General features: G+C 33.1%; 1 protein-coding gene across 1 annotated transcript; it reads left to right on the top strand.

Annotated features, from left to right (window-relative positions):
• Positions 1-811: 811 nt before the first annotated feature.
• On the top strand, positions 812-11,702 carry LOC148619741 (uncharacterized). Its single transcript, XM_088579971.1, has 4 exons — positions 812-840; positions 7,017-7,088; positions 9,960-10,272; positions 10,941-11,702. The coding sequence occupies exons 1-4, from the start codon at positions 826-828 to the stop codon at positions 11,618-11,620; spliced, it is 1,080 nt and encodes a 359-aa protein (XP_088436097.1). The 5' UTR covers positions 812-825; the 3' UTR covers positions 11,621-11,702.
• The last annotated feature ends 10,269 nt before the right edge of the window (positions 11,703-21,971 follow it).

The following is a 21,971-nucleotide window of genomic DNA, read 5'->3' as shown; positions in this document are numbered from 1 at the left end:
AGATTCTAAAGCAAAAGTTCAGCTTGACTTTAATCAGATCTCATTGAAAGTTTCTTCCCAAACTTCTTCAACCTACAACTACTACATATTGTACACTGTACATTCTGTTTTTCAATTTACATCTCGACGTATTATTTCTAAAATAATGCATCGAAGTACTATAGACAGGCGTAGATCTCCACGTATGTATAAAATGATAATGGTATACACATGCATGTGATATAATTTAAAAGAGCATACGTAATTTGCACTCCTCAACCAAGAAAATGGCTGTATACATGTAAGTTATAGATCGCTGAAAATTAAAGTTTGCTGTTATCCTTAATTGTTTGTTTTAATTTTGTTTTTTTTTTACGGATTTGTTTTCTTTGGGGGGGGGGTAGATTTTTATATTCATTTTTGATTTACAGATTTCTTTTGTTGTTTGTTTATAAGAAATAAATCACGGAAACTCCATTTTACCATTGTTTTACATGTACCACGAGCTGGCCATTTATGTTGCATTACTTGTTTTACCCCGAGCAAGAAAATGGTTAAATAATAATGTAAATGGATAGCCCGTGGTAAAACAATGATTGAATGGGGTTTCCATGATTTATTTATTTCGATTCTGATAGGGATAGTTTCTTCGTATGATTGAATAGACGCAGCCTGTGTGTTGCACGAAATGTTGGTATTCTGTTTATCACTTTTTTACCATGGATGTGGTCTAAAGAGCTTTGAAGCACGTTTGGCATTGAGTATTTCTTTTGCATGCATATGTTTCTTTTCTTTTTTAACGCTCATTAAATTTGTTTCGTTTCTTGTTTTACAATTACCTGGAAAATGGCGGCACTTCAAGTAGGCAATGACTTTTTGGTTTTATTATTATTCAACTGCTTAGCTGTTTGCAATTGTATATAACACATTAAAAAACTGCATTCTCTTTTAATACACAAATCTTTCACATAATCATACGCATACTGTCAGTGAGATCGGTTGAAGGTAATGTCAGTGCCTCAAGACAAGAGACAGGGAAAAGGGGAATAACTCTATACGGCTCATTCATGTGCATGAAATGTAACATTTCTCTTCCATCTGCATACACTTACAGTGCTGCAGACGGCTAAGGATTTTTCGAACTTTAGTGGGCTTAGAGGGTATAAGGCTACATCACATGTCAATGGAAAGATAAATCAATGTAGTCTTTTTTAACTGAAAAGTGTTTAAAAGTTTGCATTAATTTGAAGGGGAGGTCAAAGATCAATCAACGTTGATTAGTGATTTAAGTCAAATTGCTCATTGTATGAATCAGAAAACAAATAACATGTAAAGTTCACATGTACAGAATTTCAAAAATGTGAAAAAGAACTTTTTCCAACAAAAGTTGACAATATGATCACAGAACAAATATGCCTCTGAAATTGGTTGCATTTTAGTGCATTTTCACCATAACCTTGGTTTCCTTGATTACTCTTTCAATGATAAAGAGATAATAAGACACCGCAGAATATTACAATGTATATCTAAATACTCTTTATTGAATAACAAATAAAATAAACTACGTTCTTGATGCGATCTGCAACATGGGCTTTGCAAAATGAGTTTGAAGTTGCAAATTTTCTCATATTTAAACTATCAATCATACTGAAATTGTATAACACAGAATCATTTCTGGACAATTTGTCTAGATTCTGGACTGTTTTATGAACAGAGACTCATGTAAAGTATTGAGTCTACCTTAAGTTTTGATGAAAAGACTTTTAGATTTATTTTGTACATACAAAAATCATACATATTTTTTTTTGCATTTGTCTTTATATCCTTGGATTTCAAATAAAACGTTAATTTTTATTTAAGCATGAATCAGGGATTCTCAAACAAAACATGCGACTCTGGGGTTTATGATAAGGCTGGATTTCGTAATAAATTTGACAATACATAAACTGTGAACTTTGAACTTTGCATGGAAGCATGTGCAAACATGTACATGCATGTTTGTCACAATATTTATGTTTTATGATGTTTAACTATGCACCTGGCTGATGCTTGTAATGCAATATCCTCTGCAGTGGCAGATCCACTATGTGAAAAGGTGGGTGCCAGGTGGGGGTCCTCAGATAAGGATGTCTGTGTTTATCATTTTTTGTCAATTTTACACATGAAAATGACAACATTTCCATTAAAAAGGGAGGGCCAATCCCATGCACCCTCTTTGGATCCGCCGCTGCTCTGAACGGATTATACAAATATACTAAACGAGTTGATAAAAACAAACCAGATTCCTTGTAAAAATTCTAAAGCAAAAAGAAGAAAGAAGTTCAGCCGCAATAGATTTTTTACCTCTCAAAAAGACTTCAGTTTTAGTAGCCGTATGAATAGGACACAATGGTAACATAGTTGTTATAGAATATTAGTTCAAAGGAAACATCGTTCTCCAGGCCAGGGGCGGATCAAGAATATTAGAAAAGAAAGATAGAGGCTCGGATCAAGACGTTTAAAAACGGGATACAATCTATCGTTCACTACATTTACTGTCTATATGTCGTTATAAACTAACTTTTTTTGCGGTGTAAACATGCATTTACAGAGCAGTTGTAGTAAGTGGTTTGTGCATTGAATTGTGCATTACTTTTGTTGTCATATTTTAACAAGGTACATTGTAGGAAAGTTGTTTTGAACATTTACAATGTCATGGTTTTAATTTTTGGGCAGCTAACCATGTCTGTCCGCTTCACGCAAAGAATTCTGATTTTTTTATAATCTAAATACCAATATGAATTAAACTGAATTTGGGATCACAACTATAAAAGCATCTTTGCTACCCTAGAGTTATGATCTTGCCCCTCCCTTCACGCAATGGGAGGGGCAGGACCGTAACCCTTACCTAATGAAGATGCTGTAAAATCGAGGAATTGGAAATAAGCTACTCATGACTTGGAAACTTTTCAGTCTATGTAATAGTAAAGGCCAATTTTATTCGAAATAATTAATTCTTTAAATTTATGTACATGTATGTTAATCTTATGACTATTTTTGTATTTTTGGTGCTTTGTCTTGACTGAATATCAAGTTCTTCATTCCAATTTCCTCAAAACGAACATTGTTGAGTGCTCGATTATTAAATAACAGAAAAAAATATGTCAAACTCTTTTTCCTATCTGCTTTAAAAGCACTTAAAATATTTATAATGTCAAAAAATAACTTACTTTGGATAATGTTCATACTTTTCAGTTGTACCAACAGTTCGGAAACAGAACAGGTTGTCTAGAAAATGATTTCGTATTTTACCATTTTAGTATGAGTAGTTAAAATATGTGAAAATTTACAACTTCAAACACATTTTTTAAAGCTCATGTTGCAGATTGAATCGAGAATGTTGTGTTTGTTTTATTTGTCATTTAGTAGAGAATATTTAGATATATATTGTAATATTCTACAGTGTCTTATCAATAAATGATTTCACTTAAATAACTTATCTAAGTCTATTGGGGTCGATTGATCTTTGACCCCTCCTCTAATTAATGTGAAATAGCAGAAAACTTTACTGTTTTAAACTTTGATAAGTATGATATTCAAAAACTACATTGATTTATCTTTCCATTGACATATAATATAGCCGTATACCCTCTAGGCCCATTAAACTCGAAAACTAAAGCACTTTTTGATACCTGTCTGCAGCACTATTACTTCATATGTACATATGTTAATTCATGCATTCCTATTTGTTTTTTAAATTGTTTTTACTCTCATGCCTCATCTGAGCTTTTAGCAGAGTTTTAGCTGAGACAGTCACATATGATAATGCATAGAGATATTATATTAGAAACTTGTTAATTAGCTAATTTATTGATAAAGTTTTCACATGGCAGAGAACGAAATTACTCAAATTTTCCCAAAAATTGTGATAGATTAAAGTGAAAATTATGCAAATTAATTTTGAATCATTTTCAATGAAGGATTAGAATTTTCAGTTACAAATGTAAGAATTTTCAATGTGAAGTATTTTCAATTGCGAAGTAAGGACAAATGCCCGTAATGTAATAATATGGGGTAGACATTGCCTAAATCAGCAAGCACCGTGAGCTTTGCCATACATGTACCATCTATGCGAGACTCGTGAAAATAATAAAGGGCATTACAGAGAGAGGGGGGTCGATCTTAATGAAAATTTTTGCTTCGCAAGTGCAATATTTTTATTTATATTTAAGCAGCAGGCAAAATCAATATTTCTATTTGAAAATTAAAATTGTTAATTAATGGGGGAGTTTTTTAAAAAAAATGAATAACTTGAACAATTTTTTTCCCAAAATTCCAATCCCATACACCCTTTCTCCTTGCTTTCAAAATAGTCAATAACTTTATAGCACTTTGCAATGCTCATTTTCTATCCCTTAAGGCATCTCTAGCAACATCCATTTCAGTTTTGGCCTGTCTGTTCAATCTGTACCAGAAATATTATAGTTCTCCACTGATGGTGGGAATATTTTACACATATATCTTGGGACGTAAACAAAATTCAGACAACAGCTGCAAATTCTAAACAATAAAATTATTGCCTTTCCTGTCTTAGAAAAGCTACGCTTTGATTTTGATAATATAATCGGAGTTAAATTTTTTTCCAAGGCGGGTTAGGTTCTTGACAACAGCAACAGTGAAACAGCGGAGATACATGTACGTACATCCACATGTTTCTCGAAGTTTTTAAAAACATAACATTCACTTCTTTAAATTAGTATAACAAATTAAAAAATGTAGAAAAATACTTGAAAACAACAGAAAAGATGAGTCTGTTTTTACTGAAACGTAATCTTAACCTATTTTTTTTATATGTTTGATTGAAGGAAATGATGAATTTTCTCCATAAGGACAGTCACTTTTTGTTACTTCCTTGACATTACTTTTTTTTTCGTTAGTATATTGGGGAACCTTAAGGGAAATTTAGAAAGTATGCATAATAATGGTATACATGTAGCTCACACAGCTTCGCGACGCTCAGTATTAATGCTGATTCTGCCCATGTGGGTTGAGAACCACAGTACATCATAAGTTATACTATAAGGAAACAACCTTTGTCATGCCAAACACTGCTTTTATACATTGTATATTAAGTGTGTTAGTTCCTATGTGAAGACCATATGACAAAAACAAAATTAATACCAAGTACATGTAAGTACTATCTCTAATAAAGATAACTGACACATTTTCTCACTCTGTCAGTCTGTTATTAAAATACCCAAATCCTATTAAGATTTTGTGCTGAACTGTATGATCATCATGCTATGTTTCGGATTTCAGTTACATCTAATTAGTTAATTACATGTAATTCAACATACAAACCAATATACAAGTATAATTGATAGTAAAAAAAAATGTTTTTGATTGAAAATATTCTGGACAAAAATGTCCCCACTGGATCCTGTAATTTCACCATAGTACATGTACATGCACAGTTGTCATCACTTTTGTCCAATGAAATACAATGTTGTAAGCTCAACAGGTTACATGTTTGTTGCCATAGATACATGTAAGCATCATATGTATCACATAACTCACATGATGTCAAAACTGTTTGTGTCGAAAAAAATAATTCAACAATTTGACAACAATAGCATAACTATATCCCTTATTAAGCATTTTCAATATTTTAGTTTGGTGAGTATTGGGCTTTCCATCCTTTGTGAGAATATTATCATGAAATTATGGAGGGGAAGGAGGGGGGAGATACCCATATTTACTAATAATTTACAAGTACATGTATTTGTATTTGGCAATGAGTTTATTAACAGCTGAAACATTTTGTGAATGTTTTTATGAGTTTGTGATATTGAAAACCTTTATCTAGTTACATCCATTTCTCATTTATATAAAGATTTCTTTTTTATTAAATTGGTACCATTGTTACCAGCTTTAATATACAGGAAGGGTTGTGATCACCCCAAAGTACTTTAAACCCACCACATTTTTTGGGCCTGTCCCAAGTCAGGAATTTCTAGCCTTTGTATCTATTGTTTTATTTCCACTTTCAGTTCACTTTAATGTTAAGTATTTCAAGGCAACTATCTCTTTACCTGTGTATAATGATAATTTGGAGCCAGCTGCAGCATGCCCTGTGGTGTAGGACTAACGATATACAATGAACATACTTCACGATACGATGCGTATCGTGATACAAGGGTGACAGAATGATACATTATGATATGGTACATTACAATACGGTACACAACAGCATTTTGTCCTATATATTTTCTTCAATTTGGAAAAAAATATTCCACCGATTTAAAAAGGATGAATTTTGTTTTATCGTTTTGCATAGAAACGTCAGTCATATGTATCGTATCAAGACTTAAAATATCACGATAACTCAGCCTTATGATGAACAGGTAAGGAAACTCACTCAAATTCTAGCCAGTCCAGAATACAATTTTTCAATATATTTACTATATGGCTAAATAGATTTTTGCTAAAATTAGCCAGCCCTGCCAAAAAATAGCCAGTCTCGGGCTGGCGTGCACTGGCTACTATTTCTAATTCTGTGAAGAATCATTTCACCCTTACTGTTGTGCGAAGGTTTCCTTGTAGCCTTGAGCAGACATTTTTCATATTGTGTTGTTGTCTTTTTGACATACATGTACTTATTATATGTACATTGTATCTTCAATATCAGAAACGTACAACCATTGAAATATGCCATTGGAGAAATATCACTCCAATGATAATGAGATTAAAGGCTAGGATTTTTATTTAAGAAAATCTGTTCAATGAGTTGTTTTACTTCTTCCAGGCTGAATCAGAAGCTGTGTAACAGCTGTGCTGAAATTAGATTATTTCAAGTAACCTATTTTGGTTATTGTTACAAACAATAAGTTTTGCAATTTCTGGTCATACTTTTCATCTACATATACATTATCAATAACCAGTTTATCAGCAGCTCCATATAGCCTAATAGGGTACAATTTTGTATACCAAATTTGACATTTCTGTCTTAATTGATATCTCTGAGTTAATATATTCACCATGTTTTGTTTTTATTGTAGCATATCCCTGATCAGAGACCAGGCTATGAAGCTTGCATCATAAGCAACCCAACATCTAGAAAAAGACAAAAGGTACTTGTAAATATAGTTGGGTTTTCCCAAACCATGGTAATGCACGAAATGCTTAGCTATTTTTTTGACTTTTTGCCTGAATGTTCACCTGTTAAGAAAAAGACAAAACAAAAGCTTGTATTAAAAGATATAGATTAGGTCGTTCACATTAGTAGTTTTATAGTTTAAAATTTTATATACAAAATATGTTTAACTAAAAAGCTTGTACATGTATAAGAATTTAATTCCTACACTAAAGACAACTGCTCATATGAAAGTTGGTCTTCCATATCCAACATTCATATACATGTACATGTATTGTATGAACTGCTCAACTCTGCACATGTAGTGAATAAAAAAAATACAGTACCTACATGTACAGGGTTCGACATTAATGGTTGCCCAATTGCCCGGGGCAAGTAAATTGCCGGTCTGGGCAAGTAAAAACGACATCAAAGTTGCCCGACTGGGCAAGTGAAAAAAATATGTGCCCAAATTACATTATTTCTGATCATTGCAGCTCTAAAACATCGAAAATTACTTCTGTATAGTTCGCCGTTCTTCTCGACCTTGCTGACCTAGATTATCATTGGATAGTTTTCTGATTTTCCCTTTGCCAAAAATAGATCGTATGATATTAATGTCGACCAATCGGATGCGTCCAATTGTACATCTATTTTCGTTATCCAATTGAACATTGCGATTTATTTATGGAATTTCTTACTTTGGAAAACTGTAAGAAATCTGTATCGAAAACTTCGAAAATATGAGAGAAAATTCTTAAATTCTTTGATGACTCATTATGACTGCTGATGTTTGAACTTTACTTTCAGAGAAATTCGTACATGTAGTAATTAACATGGTTTCTGAATTCATATACTAGTTTACTGAACATTTTTTTGCAAACTTAATTTGTTGGACAAGGTATTTTGTGTCTTTTAAAGGTCTTTTAAAGGACTTTCACAAACTGAGTTGTCTTGAAATATGTTATATCCAGGTTCATTTTAATTTAGTAAAATGTGTTTACAGTTATTTTTATTCAATTTTATTTAATTCAATGGTAATCAGTATTACATAGGTTCATGAATATGTCATGTTGTATTTGGTGCAATTCTGACAGGACAACATGAGCTGACCTTTGCCATCACTTTGTGTATCCTTTGTCTGACTGGTACATTTTCTATTTGCCTTACAGAATTCTCTGAAAATAGTATACTCAACAATGTTGATTGATCATGGTGTCTAACTCTATGTATCACTGTAATCGAATCTTAGAATGGTCAATTTATGTTAAACCACTGTCATCTGCATTATAGTTGAACAGTTTCTTGCCATCCACGTCTTATTAAACAAGGGTTTCTGGTTTAAACACTATATAGTGACACAAAGTTTTGGGCAAGTATTTCAATATTTCGGGCAAGTGAATCACATATGTCACTTGCCCAACTGGACAAGTGAATATAAAAGTTAACGTCGAACCCTGATGTACATATTTGAGATGTAATTGGCTCACTCCATAATAGTTGATTTCTCCAACCGTATATTTCTAACCTTCCTCAAAGTGGGGGTACAGATGTAGATGTCTGTCCATCCCTTACGTTTTCTGTCCTTTATTCTGTCAAGCAGATGTGGTACCCATTTCGTATCTCTTTCTCCTCTTACGCCATTGAATGAAATTTGATAAATCTTCCACAGAGTGTTTATGACATATTTCTTTTGTTTACCTCCTATGTAAGCTTTTTATTTATATCAAGTTAGGGCCCTGTGCAGGTCTGGGTGTTAAAAGAATAGGCCTGCAGCAGCCCTAAGCTTGTCGTAAAAGGCGACTAAATAGTGCTTAGAACCCTAGCCGGGGGCTAGGGCGCTCTGCCCACAGGGCAACTGGGATGTGTGCCCCAGGTTGTGGAATGGGGTACCCCTGGCGTGTTACATGCTGGGGTTGTCAGGCTATAATACGGAAAACCTGACCGCAAACCATAGTGGTGCACCGTGTTGGGAAAGCTGCCACATTCTTCGCACATTAAAGAACCCTACTGTGGTATTCTCCCGGAGCAGGAACCATAGGGCTCCGCCACAGGAGGCTAAATTGCCCGACCCTACCCATCTCTCCCTATTTCCAGTGGCAATCAAAATTTGTCGACCCCGATGTCCTTGTGTCCCATCCCTTTTTCATTTCATCATCATTTCATGTTCATTTTATCATCAATTTCATGTTCATCGTCTGAATATAGCTGAAATATTGCTGCATGGACGTTAAACCCCAACAAACAAACAACAAGCAAATATATCAAGTTAGGGTTTGACTATATAGATGTCAAAACATGGCCTTTGTCATTTATGAATATTGAGACAAGGGAATACAAATCTTATATCCATTGCTCCTCCTACAGTGTTAAATAGAATTTTATGAAACTTTCACATCCAATCTTTATTACTTATTCCCACTGTGCACCTCTTATACTGAACTTTGATCCAAATCTCTTTGGAGGAGTCACATATCAAAACATGATTTGTTTTTCATTTATAAATACAAATGTATGGGAACACAGGGGTACTTATTTCTTGCATGTACATGTAACCTTGTATACCTCTGAATAGAAATTTAATGACAATTTCTCAGAATCTCTATTACTGTACACATTTCAGTTGTGCATTTTTTGTTTTAGATTTTCATCCAAATCAATTTGAAGGTCAAAAGGTCCATGCTACATGTATGATGATGGGTGACAAGGGATATCAATTTAGTGAACACTGCTCACAATTTTAAATGAAAACATTAAATCAAGTTTGAAACTTGGAAAAATATCATTCTGTTGATATAAAGAATGTGCTTACAAAATGTCACACTGACTTTCCATAGTTTGATCAGAGTGTTTTATCATTCATTTTTAGATATGGGGAACCACACAAGCAGACCTACAAACAGTCTATATTACAATAAAGGATTCTAACATCTACAAGACTAAAATTCCAAGTAAATTTTCTGCAGTTTATTTCACATACTATACTGGGTTAAAGGACCAAACTAAAGCCATTGTTCAAACATATTACAACTGTTGTCTTCATACTTTGGCACACAACATTGAGGAGCATCTTGAGGACATTGATACCATTTTAAATCCATTGAAAGACCAAATTATGCCATTGAGAAATATGGTTCATTCCTTACCAAGAGATCCAACCACCTGGAATATATTTGAAGATGGTAAGTCTTTAAAATGATTTGAGGGTAGGTTTTATGATTTAAGATATTTAAAAATGGGTACCTTTTGAGATTACCACTTATACATTAGGCTTGTAATATTAGGGAAACCCAGTATTTCATGTACCCGTATGATATCAATTTCAAACCCTAGAAGTGGAAATGCTTATTCATTATTTTATTTTAACCAAAGACTTTAAAATTAGTATGCTTCCCACCAAACATGCGTTATATAGGAGATAGAGTGAAGACTGATTGGTTCAGAGTCAGAATAATGTGTTTGAGTGGGATCGCATACCTACCTTCCCACTGTTATGTATGTAAGCATGCACAGTGAAGGGTTATTTTGGTCTCTATAATACTTGTACAAAGGAGGGGCTATTCCATTGGTCAACCAATCTCATCCTTAAATACATGAAATATCTGCCATAGGAAGTTAAACCATAATCAATCAACTAATTAGTTCATTTTCTAAATGTTTATGCAGAAATATTGTTTGGCAGTATAAAAATGTTTTACAGGGCTTGGAACCCCCTACAATGTAGATCCACCACTGTACTTAACTTGATAGTTACATGTATTGGGGCTTCTTAGGTGTGAAGAGTAAATTACATGTACATGTATACATGAAAATGGCGTTTTATAATATAGATTTTTCATTTTACTTCCAGACATTTTGCCTCTTGGTCTATGCAGGACAATTCGAACTGCCTTTCTATTCAACATGAACGGTGCACATGGGAAGGATGCAGTGTGTTCCTTGCTTACAGAAATTATTAAATATCTTAACCTCGAGCAAACCTTGTCTGTTACCTCAAAAGGGTCTTCCAGCAGTGTAAATGACCTTGCCACCTCTGTTTCAATGAAAGTCGTCCAGGATATATCATCAAATAATACAAAATTTTATGGAGATGATAATAAAGTAACAACACAATTAAATCTGAATTCTCCAAAGTCTGAAAATAGTACAGATAGTTACTGTAAAAAGAAATGTAAAGAGGATGTTCTTGTTTATTACTCACCTGAAACATTAGATGCACCTATACAAACTCGGCTTGTAGTTATAGTGAATCATGGTCACAGATGTGACGAGACGGCTATTCTCACTGCATTAATGTCCCGTCTGCCGTATCAAACTGGGGCAATTTTCGGCTTATCCATAAATGCTATAGGAGCAGCTCTATATTCTGTGGAATGTGTAAAAGACCATGAAACTGACTCGGATGTAGTGAATATTAGTGTTTATCAAGAGTACTCTTTTAGTCTTCCAAATCAACCTTTCTCTGTGAAGTCATTCTGGAATATGATAAGGGATATTGGATTCATATTAAAAATACAGTCTTCCTTTTAGACCTGCATTGTGTAAATGTATAAGTCTACATGAACATCATTGTACATAGTTATGCACTAATTATAGCTCTGCTAGAAACTAAGTTTCATTAATTTTATTCGCTTTATACATTGTACATTAACATAACCTATTGGGCAGTTATTTGGGAATCAAATGCACAAATTAAGTACTTGTAGTTCTTACCATGCACAAGAGTGAACAGTCGCTCAGTAAAAGGGAACATTAGTACTACATAGTTCTGCATGAAAGATCTGGATTGCCAAGTCTTTTGTCTCAATATGATACCTGATGAAAAACGGTTTCCTTCTTATTGACCCCAATTTTAAAAGCATAATCTTGGAAAACCACCACAACTAAAATTAAGGGGCATTTTGTTTTACACTCGTCTGTCTGTCAGTCTGACCAATTAAATTGAAAATTTCAGAAAGTGTACATGTAGCCTTTTATGGAGTTATGACTCCTGAAATAATATATGTTTGTATATATATATATATAGCCTTGTTGGCTAAGTGGTCTAGTGTGTTGGACTAAGTGCAGGCAGTTTTGCCATATAAGTCAGAGAAGAAAAAGAGTTTGAATCCTTCTGAGGAAGCACCAAACTTGCATCGCAAATTTGCAGCCTTGCGTGATTCTGTATTTCGTGTGTAGCTTGAATTTATGTATAACCCAAGTTGAACAAAGGTGTGCAGAAAAAATAATTACTTGGTAAATCAATACATTGTGACGTTTTGATTTTTACTGTTTCCATGTTGCTACTGTCTAGTCAGTTGGAATCAAACCCTGTTGCAGTTACTAAAAGTGGACCATAGGGTTCAAACAAGTTTTTTTTTCTTTTTTTTTACAAATATCTAAAAAAACATTAGGTGTAGACATATAGGGTAATTTTGTTCAGCAAGATTAAAAATCCATTGCGAAATTTCCGTGAAATTGTGTTCACTTGATGGAGGTTTTGCACTTTTATGCTCACCTTGTTGAAAGGGCCATGTGATCTATGAAGTGCCATCACTTGGCGTCCGTCGTCGGCAACATTAAAAATGTCATTTATTTAAACCTTTCCTCTGAACTTACATGACAATATTCACTGAAACTTTTTTTTGTTTTTTTTGGTAGTATAATTCCTTATCTCCGTGGTGTCCTGCACTCTGTTTATTGCGTCAACAACGTGGCCTCCGTTAAGGCTTCTTAGGCTCTTCAATTCGATTATATGACCCATACATTTTGTATCTTCCTTGAAAAGATTTAAATCGTCTTGTGTCTGTGGTAACATCAAATAGACCATACGTGTCAAACAGCTATCAGATTCATTGTACCGCAAAAATATGAAGTGGTAAACTGTATTATAATAATGCTATCGTCCATAGATTTTGTTTTCCTGCCATAAAGCGAATTTTAGTTCGTTGATCTTTTAAGTTGAGAGCAAGGTTGCAAACCGCGAAAACAGAGTTGGTGTTTATTTTGGTGATTAAGGCCTTTGGAATTGGAGGCTAAGAGGGGTAAAATAAAAAGACATTTCACAAAATTGAACTCAATCATTTTTTCGCTTGGATGCTAAGTGGCATAAAATAAAAAGACATGTCACAAAATTGAACTCCGTTAAGTATAAGCTTCAACTACATGTATATTTTTTTATGATTTATAATAAGATATTGTTCCACAATACTCGGTACCACATGATTGTTAAAAGTTTTATATGTAATTGTGAATTAATTTTCAAACGGGTTTAAATATTTAATTTGCTTTGAATGTTTTGTATTTAAATGGAACAAACTTTGTGAATATAAACTGCAAGTGGCTACAAGAAATATAATTTATCTGAAATCATTATTCAGCTGGAAAAGAGAATTCTGCAAGAAAAATTTGGAATTACTTATAATTTACACATTTTACATGCTGTAATCTTTGAGATTCTGTACTTGTTGTAGCTTCATCAAAGGGATGCTCGTATAATTTCGAATATCCATTTGATACGCACATACTGGAATAAAGAAGTGCTGGTTATTTAAGTGTTGAATAGTTTATTGCTCTTTCTTAAACGTATTTAGTCCTTTTTTTTGTTTACACTTGTCATCGTCTCGTCACCAAAGTGTTTGCTGAGTCAACTAAAATCTCAGAATTCGAAGTCAGAGTAAATTTTGTTATTTCAATAGTATTTAACTCGACCATTCCTACTAATTATCTAGCCATTAGCTTTGTAAAATTACATTTGCTTATATTTATTAAGATTATTAACGATGACTAATTATATTATTTTGTTATTATTTGTTTTATCGTTCATATCGTATAAATCAACGAGAGGAATTTAACATAATGTGAATATTTTAGACAACTCTACTACAATAGCTATTCGTTGATAATTGATGTACACGTTGTATGCACTTTCCTGCCATAGGATTGGCGCTCTTATGACTATTGAAACTGACATCTTTAGGTACAATGCATATTATTCAAATAATGCTTGAAGGAATGAATTTGCTAGTTAAATGTTCTTGTTTGTTAATGAATACTCTTATTGTGTGTGTTTTTTTGTTTTTTGTTTTTTTTTGTTCTTAATACATAATTAACATGTGACATTTGTGAAAGGTTTCCATTGAAATATTGAATGCATCTGCATAACGACGTTTTAATAGTGCAATGTATTATAGCGCCAAGAACGTCTTATATACATTTATGTGAGGGGTCTAAAGCACCTATGTGATTTTAGTTGATTTGAAAGCAGAATTAGAACGGATGCTCTAAGAAGTCATGCATATTTTTCGACATCACCATGTAACAAAATTGCGGTTCATCATAAACAAAGTCGTTAATAAATATGAAATATCTCTGTTAAAAAATCCAAAAAAATAATCATACTACATGTAACATTAAGGTTTATCTCAGTGACGTGACGTCAGTTACACTGGGCCATCTCTTAAGATATTTGTAATTAGCATTTGTATTAATTTTTCTTATGAGTAAAAAAAATCATTCATATGTTGGGTTTCCAATAGGATTCATAGATCAATCTAGATATTTAGACTCGCAAATACAAAACACTCCTGAACTGAAAATTATTTCTGGGGCATTACAAAGAACACGTAATAACAAATAATAAATAAATACAAATAAACAAAATAACACGTACAAGGGAACAGGAGGAAATGAGCAACAGTTGCATAATGGACTTTTTTTAGTGAAAAAAATATTTGTTGATATGCAAAACAGGTAATTTTTAAAGAGTTCTTATATTATTCCTGGTCTTTTCACGTGTGTCTCATTTTAGAACTGGACGAACGATAATAACGTCATGATCTGCTTATTTTTTTACTTAATGAAATCAAATTACATACAATATAAACTTTTTATGTTATGTGTTATATTTGTCTCTTCTAATAGAACTCTACTGGAATTTGCATATAGTACAAATCGTTTAATTCAAACCATTTTGATATTAACTGAACAATTTAGTACATTCTAATCTTTGTTTTCGACAATAAACTGGAACATCTAGGAACATTTTAAAGAAGTCAACGCACCGAATGTCAAACATTCATTTGTTTGCTTTCCACTTTCTTTAACTCCCATAAACACTATGTCAATTACATAAAACATGCATAGACAACACAGAGCAATTTCATAGGGTGTTTATAATGAAATCAAAACAATCCTTTGTGGTAAACTAAATTCTATTATATGTAAAATTGTTATGTTTAATTTGTTTTTGTAATGTGCGTTGTCAAGTTACGTATTTAAAATAAATTGTTGGTAATTTGATATTCACAGAGAGAGAGAGAGTGAGAGAGAATTTAAAATAAATGTTCATGTACAAGGTATCGTGATTATCATCACTTTTTATTGAGTCTCAGATGTTTGAGCATTTTATGTATCGTTACGTATCCTGGGGAGTTGGTTGTAAATAACAAAGCCTAACTAAGATATTCAAACCATCTCGTCAAGTAAGTGAAATATGACAATCTGGAGTGCAGACAACTTTGACTATTGGTACTTTTAACGTTATTGTCTCTGTCATCAAATATACTTGTTCAGTTTGTTGGTGCAGTAAATGGGTTATTACCGCAGCACGTCTCGTCGACAGACTAATTTTTCAATTATATAAGAACTGTATGAAACAATTTTTAATTCCCTTCATTTGTGAAAAAATCATAATGCATTTCCAGGATCACATACTGACATTAGACGGTCTAATGATTATGAAATTAGGGACGCTGCATGTTGGTTGAAATTATAAGTGTTGTTTAGTTAATACTAGATCTTTAGCCCTTTGTTCTACGTATTGTCATATCAAAGTGATCATTTCGACCACCATAAATTAAGTTTACAGTATTGTGACTACATAGGAGCGTCATTAGTTTTTCAGTATAGGTTAACCAAATGTGATTAACATTCTTTTTTCGGCAGTAATGAGACTCAACATCATTTTTATATTACTTTAAAAATCCAACATTTTAGGTAGTTTTTGTATTCATTTTATCTCGACTTCTGGAGTGAAAAACAAAACAAAACAAACTAAAAACTCAAACAAAACAAAAACAAAACAGACAAAAACAAACATACAACCATACAAAGAACAAATGAAAAACAAACTATTTGGAATTGGGAATGCCAGAGTATAAGAATACATATGAGCTCAAGGATGCCGTATAGTTCAGACGAAAGAATTTCAAAATTGTCGTCGATCTAAAAGTATTTAATTGTAATTAACATACCAGAATATGCCTTCAATATAGCTTCATTCAAAATAATCATTTAAATGATTAATTTCATAGGATGCATACACTAACATGCATTTTATACAACAATAGAAGAAAAAAACCTGACATTCTTTTGTTTTTGATTTCTTGTACTGTAATTCTAATGAATTGAAGAAAATGAAATATGAAAAAATCTAATTAAACAGTATTTAAAATATAAAATCATTGTATCCTTTCATTCGTCTTCATCCCAAGGTTTTGGTCTTCTTCGTCATGCACTGTTTTATGTATATTTTAATCAAACAATATTGTGAAGATCTGAGCGAAAGTCTTTTTTATTAAATCATCCGATATGATTGTTGTTATTGACATTATGTCTCAATAAAATCGTTAATGTCATAAGAGAAAACACGACAGTAATTTACCTTATTCTCCAACAAACATACATTATATTATTGCCTAATAAACTATATATCTTGGTTTCATTGACGAACCACGTTTATATTGCTTCCGGTTTGCAATGTTATCATTTTTTCCCGTTTTTTAACAAAGAAGGTTTAATTAAGGTTTCGTACATTGCTGTGGTAACCAGTGATATTTTGATATTCCGGAGCAGAGTTGACAAAGCCTCCAGCTACCATAGTAGAATGTTTTTTGCTATGTCTGTTTTTTTACAATATAACTCAATGTAGTCGGACGGGTAAAACAAAATTAGTACCAATTCCATTTATTTATGAAAATATTTTTTTTCAACTCAATGATGCGTATAAAATTTTTTTTATATTAACTCTTTAGTTTGGATATTTGGATGTTTTGGATAGTAGAACTTTCAAGATTGTAAACTAAGACTTTTTTCTACTTAATACTGAATCAGTAAAAAACTGCTCATTACGGTATGCTAAAATACATAGAAAGATCTAAATCAAATATAAATTGTATACAATAAAAGTACTAAAAAACAAACAAACAAATAAACAAGCAAACAAAAAAAAACAAAAACAAAAACAAGAACAAAAACAAAAACAAAAAAACAAAAAAAACCTGCTGAAACTAAATGAATATTGCATGATTTTTTTTATTGCTATAAGCCAATGATAGAGTTTAGGTAAGTCACACTTATATCGCGATTGTCTCATATTTCTACCTTTAAACTTGTTCGTACTTCTTTTAAAATTTTGTCATATTTTATGATAACGCCGTTAATGATTATTTTTTCACTGAACATTTTTCTTTTTCTGAAAATCCAATTACGTTCAAGAAATTACCAAAGAAAAAAACTTAGTTTCGTAGTCAGTTTCTTTTTATTGTTAAAGAGCAAAGACAACATTTTGTTCTCCATTTTTTTTCTATTACGTTTTATTTAATATCATTAACATCTCAAAACTATTTTCAAAGTATCATATGTAGTGAATTACAAAACTTGAATAGATAAATAAATAACATTGTATCACTATTCAAAAGGATTTTACTGAAATCTTTGAATTAAATAATCAAACAAGCTATATTCATCTAGCTATTGTCAAAATTTTGTTTAAACATCAACACACCGACTATATCTTTTTATTACTTAACGTATCCTAATTATGCATAACATTAAGACAATAAAAGGTAGTAGACGGATGTTGTTCATAAAACCAAAATATAATTATGGATTATGTAAGCATTTCCACAATTGTCAAAACATACTTATGATTTAAAAAAGGAATTGTGTTTCAAAATTATCCAATTACAATACCGCTTTTTTCAAGACGCCAATAATCTTACTGGGCAGTTACGTGGAAAATATATAGGACCTATTCGGGTTGATATAACACGTCTTTTAGGTTCTGGTATTCCAATTTAAGCAACAATCATGTATGTTAAAGAAATTTTATTTTTTTAATTGTGTCTTTATGACAGTGTGGCGCCTGGAGAATAGAGACTACACAATTAACATAAAAAGTGAGTAAGAGTAATCAAGAGGAATCAAAAGAATGTAATTAATCCAGGGACAAAAACCAGACATGGAAAACAGGCAAACACAACAGTGACACACAACAAACAATAAACACATAAATAACTAAACTAATACATACAAAGTAACAAAATTAAATGGGCAACTCGGACTACATTAAAAACTGGGAGTATGGACCAGGTGCACCGGTAGAGTGAGCGTCCTCTGCTTCTCTAGAAACACCCGCCGAGTTGCTCATAAAAAATTCGAGGTAGACGAAAGATGAAAGGAAAACTATAACACGTTGAACAAATTATTCTTCATAGTGCAGATTGATACACCGTAAATCTCCACGAGTTCATAATGATGAAAATAAAACTTTTGTGGTAATGACTTCAATCGTGTAGCAACGTAACCCTGTTCCGGAAGCATAATTGAAAGAAGTCTAGCGCGATACAAAAAGTCTGGATAGTTACGGCAAGTTCTGCAATAAACACATTGTACTATATCAAAATGTGGTATTAAAAATTCCAAAACATGCAACATTCTTATAACCGACCCTTGCTTCTCTAGTTCCCTTACAAACAAAACCTTCCATACAAGAAATCACGATGACGTAAGTTGCAAATCAACAAACTTAATATATATGGATTAGTATGCAAATTATGTGGTCTAATATATATCGGTGAAACACAAGAACGATTAAACAAAAGAATGTGCGGTCATCGTTTGGGAATAAATACCACCAAATTCCTTACAGTTTATCAACATTTTAATCAACAAGATAATTCAATCCTCTCTATGAAAGTTCGTATTTTAGAAAAAAAATACCATCCTTCGAACAGTCCCGTTCTAAGTAAAAACTATCTTAGGGAAAGAGAAGAGTACTGGATACGCAGAATACGTACTACAATACCTTTTTGATGCAATGACAACTTCAAAAGTATAGGAAACCTTTTAAGCCAATATAACTTTAGCATACATGTGATGAATTTATTTGACAAAACTCCAAGACGGGAAAGGAGATATGGCCATCGGCACTATACGTCACCTAAATTACATGATGTCTCAATAGATAGTCTCCTGCCTTTCATACAAAACCCCTTGGACTTCATCACATTAGAACCAAACTCTATTCTATACCTCTCACTCTAGTACACTCCCTTTACAAAAACAAGTCTGTTTCTGACCCTACCTCATCATTATATAGACTTGTTGCCATCATTTTGGATATTGGTTTCCACAGACTCTTTAAACCAGTTTGTGTGAAAAGTCAATTTGACGAAAAACGATAATTTCTTCCACTACTGTTTGTCAACAAATGTATAGATGCAATTAATTTGGCTAACATCCTCAATCACAAAAACGTTACCTACAAAATTCCCCCATATTTCAAAGACAAATCCATACCAATTATTTCATATTCCTATACTTCTGGTCCTTGTCCCTGGATTACATTCTTTTGATTACCGCTATAACCTTGGTTTCCTTGATTACTCTTTCACCCATTGCATCCAAAATTTTCAAATATAAAAGGCTGTTGCCGAACCTCGAAATTAAAGACTTAAAGGCTAAACCACCTGACTGTTCTTGCAAAAAGTCTCTATTCAAATATGGTCCTTCCGGTCACGTCGTTACGGGAGATTTATCCATCATCGGAAACGAATTTCTGCGTAATATCCTTTCTAAAGGTCCCAAGTATTGTGAACCGCGCTCCATAAATTGGAATTATCACTTTAAAGTTCTTATGGATGCCGTGGTGGATTACGCAAGAAAATGGATAAAACGAGAACAAGAGGACATTGATTATCTGTCTGAGTGGTTAAAGGCCGTGAGGTCCTTAATTTTGAAACGAATGAAAGTAGGTCAATGAGTGCCAATGCTACAGCAGTTTTCAAGGGCCCTGATGTAGCAAAAACACTACTATACATATACAAATATGTTGTCGTACCAGAAGACAAAGCCCAAAAGCAACATTGTTTTTGTCTGCAAAACGTTTTACATCCAATGTTTATTACCAGAGGTAGACGTAGAAAACAATAGCAGTGATAAGATCTATACTGCTACTACACTCTCCAAAGAAAAAATCGTGGAAAACCACAAATCTGTGCTACCCTCTTTTGGTCTCTGCCAAGCACGATAACTGTGATTTACCGTCTATGTACTGGACTCCTAAACTCCACAAGGATCCATACAAAACACGTTGGATCTGCAAAATGAGCCTCAAAACTTTTAAATTCTATACTCACAGCTGTAAAAAGGGGTTTGCAGTCCTACCACAACACTTGTTACTCCCGTAGTGGTATTAAATCAATGTGGATCCTAAAAAATTCGAAAGATCTTTTGACAGTCATAGACAATCAGTTCAAGACTATCATCAGAATATGATAGCATTAAAACCTATGATTTTTCAACACTGTATACTTCTATTCCACATACTCACTTAAAATCCCGACTCAAAAAACATTATACTTCGTTGTTTTTCCAAAAGCGATGGTACACCTAGATACAAATATATAGGTCTTGGTAGAGATTCCTCATACTTTGTAAGAAATAATTCGAAATCATCTTCCAAATATACAAAAGAAGATGTTTACAAAATGCTGGAATTTTTAATCGACAACATATTTGTCTAGTGTGGTGGACGCGTTTTTCGACAAACGGTCGGCATTCCAATGTGACCGAATTGTGCTCCTATTTTCTGACCTATTCCTTCACTCTTATGAAGCTGACTTTATATCTGATCTGATCCGAAAGAAAGAATATCGTTTAGCTAGATCCTTTAATTTCAGTTTCCGCTATATAGATGACATATTTTCTTTAAACAATCCTAATTTTGGGGATTTGATACATTGCATCTACCCCAAAGAACTTGAGATAAAGGATACTACAGACACTGTGAAGTCAGCCTTATATCTTGACCTACACTTAGAAATCGATGGTAAAGGAAAACTATTGACCAAACTTTACGACAAATGTGGTGGCTTTGCATTCACAATTGTCAACTTTCCTTTCATCTGTGGCAACATCTCTTCAGCACCGGTGTATGGAGTGTTCATGTCACAACTCAAACGTTATGCCAGAACTTGCCGAGACTACGCAGACTTTCTGTAACGCGCTAGAATTCTAACAAATAAGCTTCTGGAGCAGGGTTTTAGGGTTTTGTTGCTACAAGATTGAAGTCATCACTACTGAAGCTTGATGGCCGTCATCATGAACTCGTGGATCTGCGCCATGAAAACTGATTTGTTCAACGTCTCATGGTTTTCCTTTCCTCTTTCGTCTACCCCGGACTTGACTTTTAATGAGCAACTCGCGGGTGTTTCTAGAAAAGCAGAGGACGCTTTCTCTACCGGTGCACCTGATCCGTGCTCCCAGTTTTAGTAGAGTCCGAGTTGCTCATTTGCTTTTGTTACTTTTTATGTATGATTTTAGTTACTTTATGTTCTTTGTTGTGTATTTCTGTTTTCCATGTCTGGTCTTTGTCCCTGCATTACATTCTTTTGATTACCGCTTTAACCTTGGTTCCCTTGATTACTCTTTCTCATCCACCATAATGAACAAATATGTTGTCGACAAAAGATTCCAGCATTTTGAAAATATCTTCTTCGGTCTAATTGGAAAATAATTTGGAATGAGGAATCTCTACCTAAACTATAAATTTATATCTAGGTGAACCGTCTTTTTGGAATATCAACGATGCATAATGTTTTTGAGTCGGGATTTTAAT

This window comes from Perna viridis, chromosome 4, assembly GCF_037379345.1.
Source record: "Perna viridis isolate PV_CMFRI_1.1 ecotype Kerala chromosome 4, ASM3737934v1, whole genome shotgun sequence".
NCBI lineage: Eukaryota > Metazoa > Mollusca > Bivalvia > Mytilida > Mytilidae > Perna > Perna viridis.
The sequence above is the reverse complement of the archived record's forward strand: the minus strand, read 5'-3'. Positions and strand labels throughout refer to the sequence as shown.

Excerpts from the sequence above, each read along its gene's own strand:
- LOC148619741 (XM_088579971.1), top strand. Across the intron at positions 7,089-9,959 it reads CATCTAGAAAAAGACAAAAG|ATATGGGGAACCACACAAGC; the intron begins GTACTTGTAAAT and ends ATTCATTTTTAG. Across the intron at positions 10,273-10,940 it reads CTGGAATATATTTGAAGATG|ACATTTTGCCTCTTGGTCTA; the intron begins GTAAGTCTTTAA and ends TTTTACTTCCAG.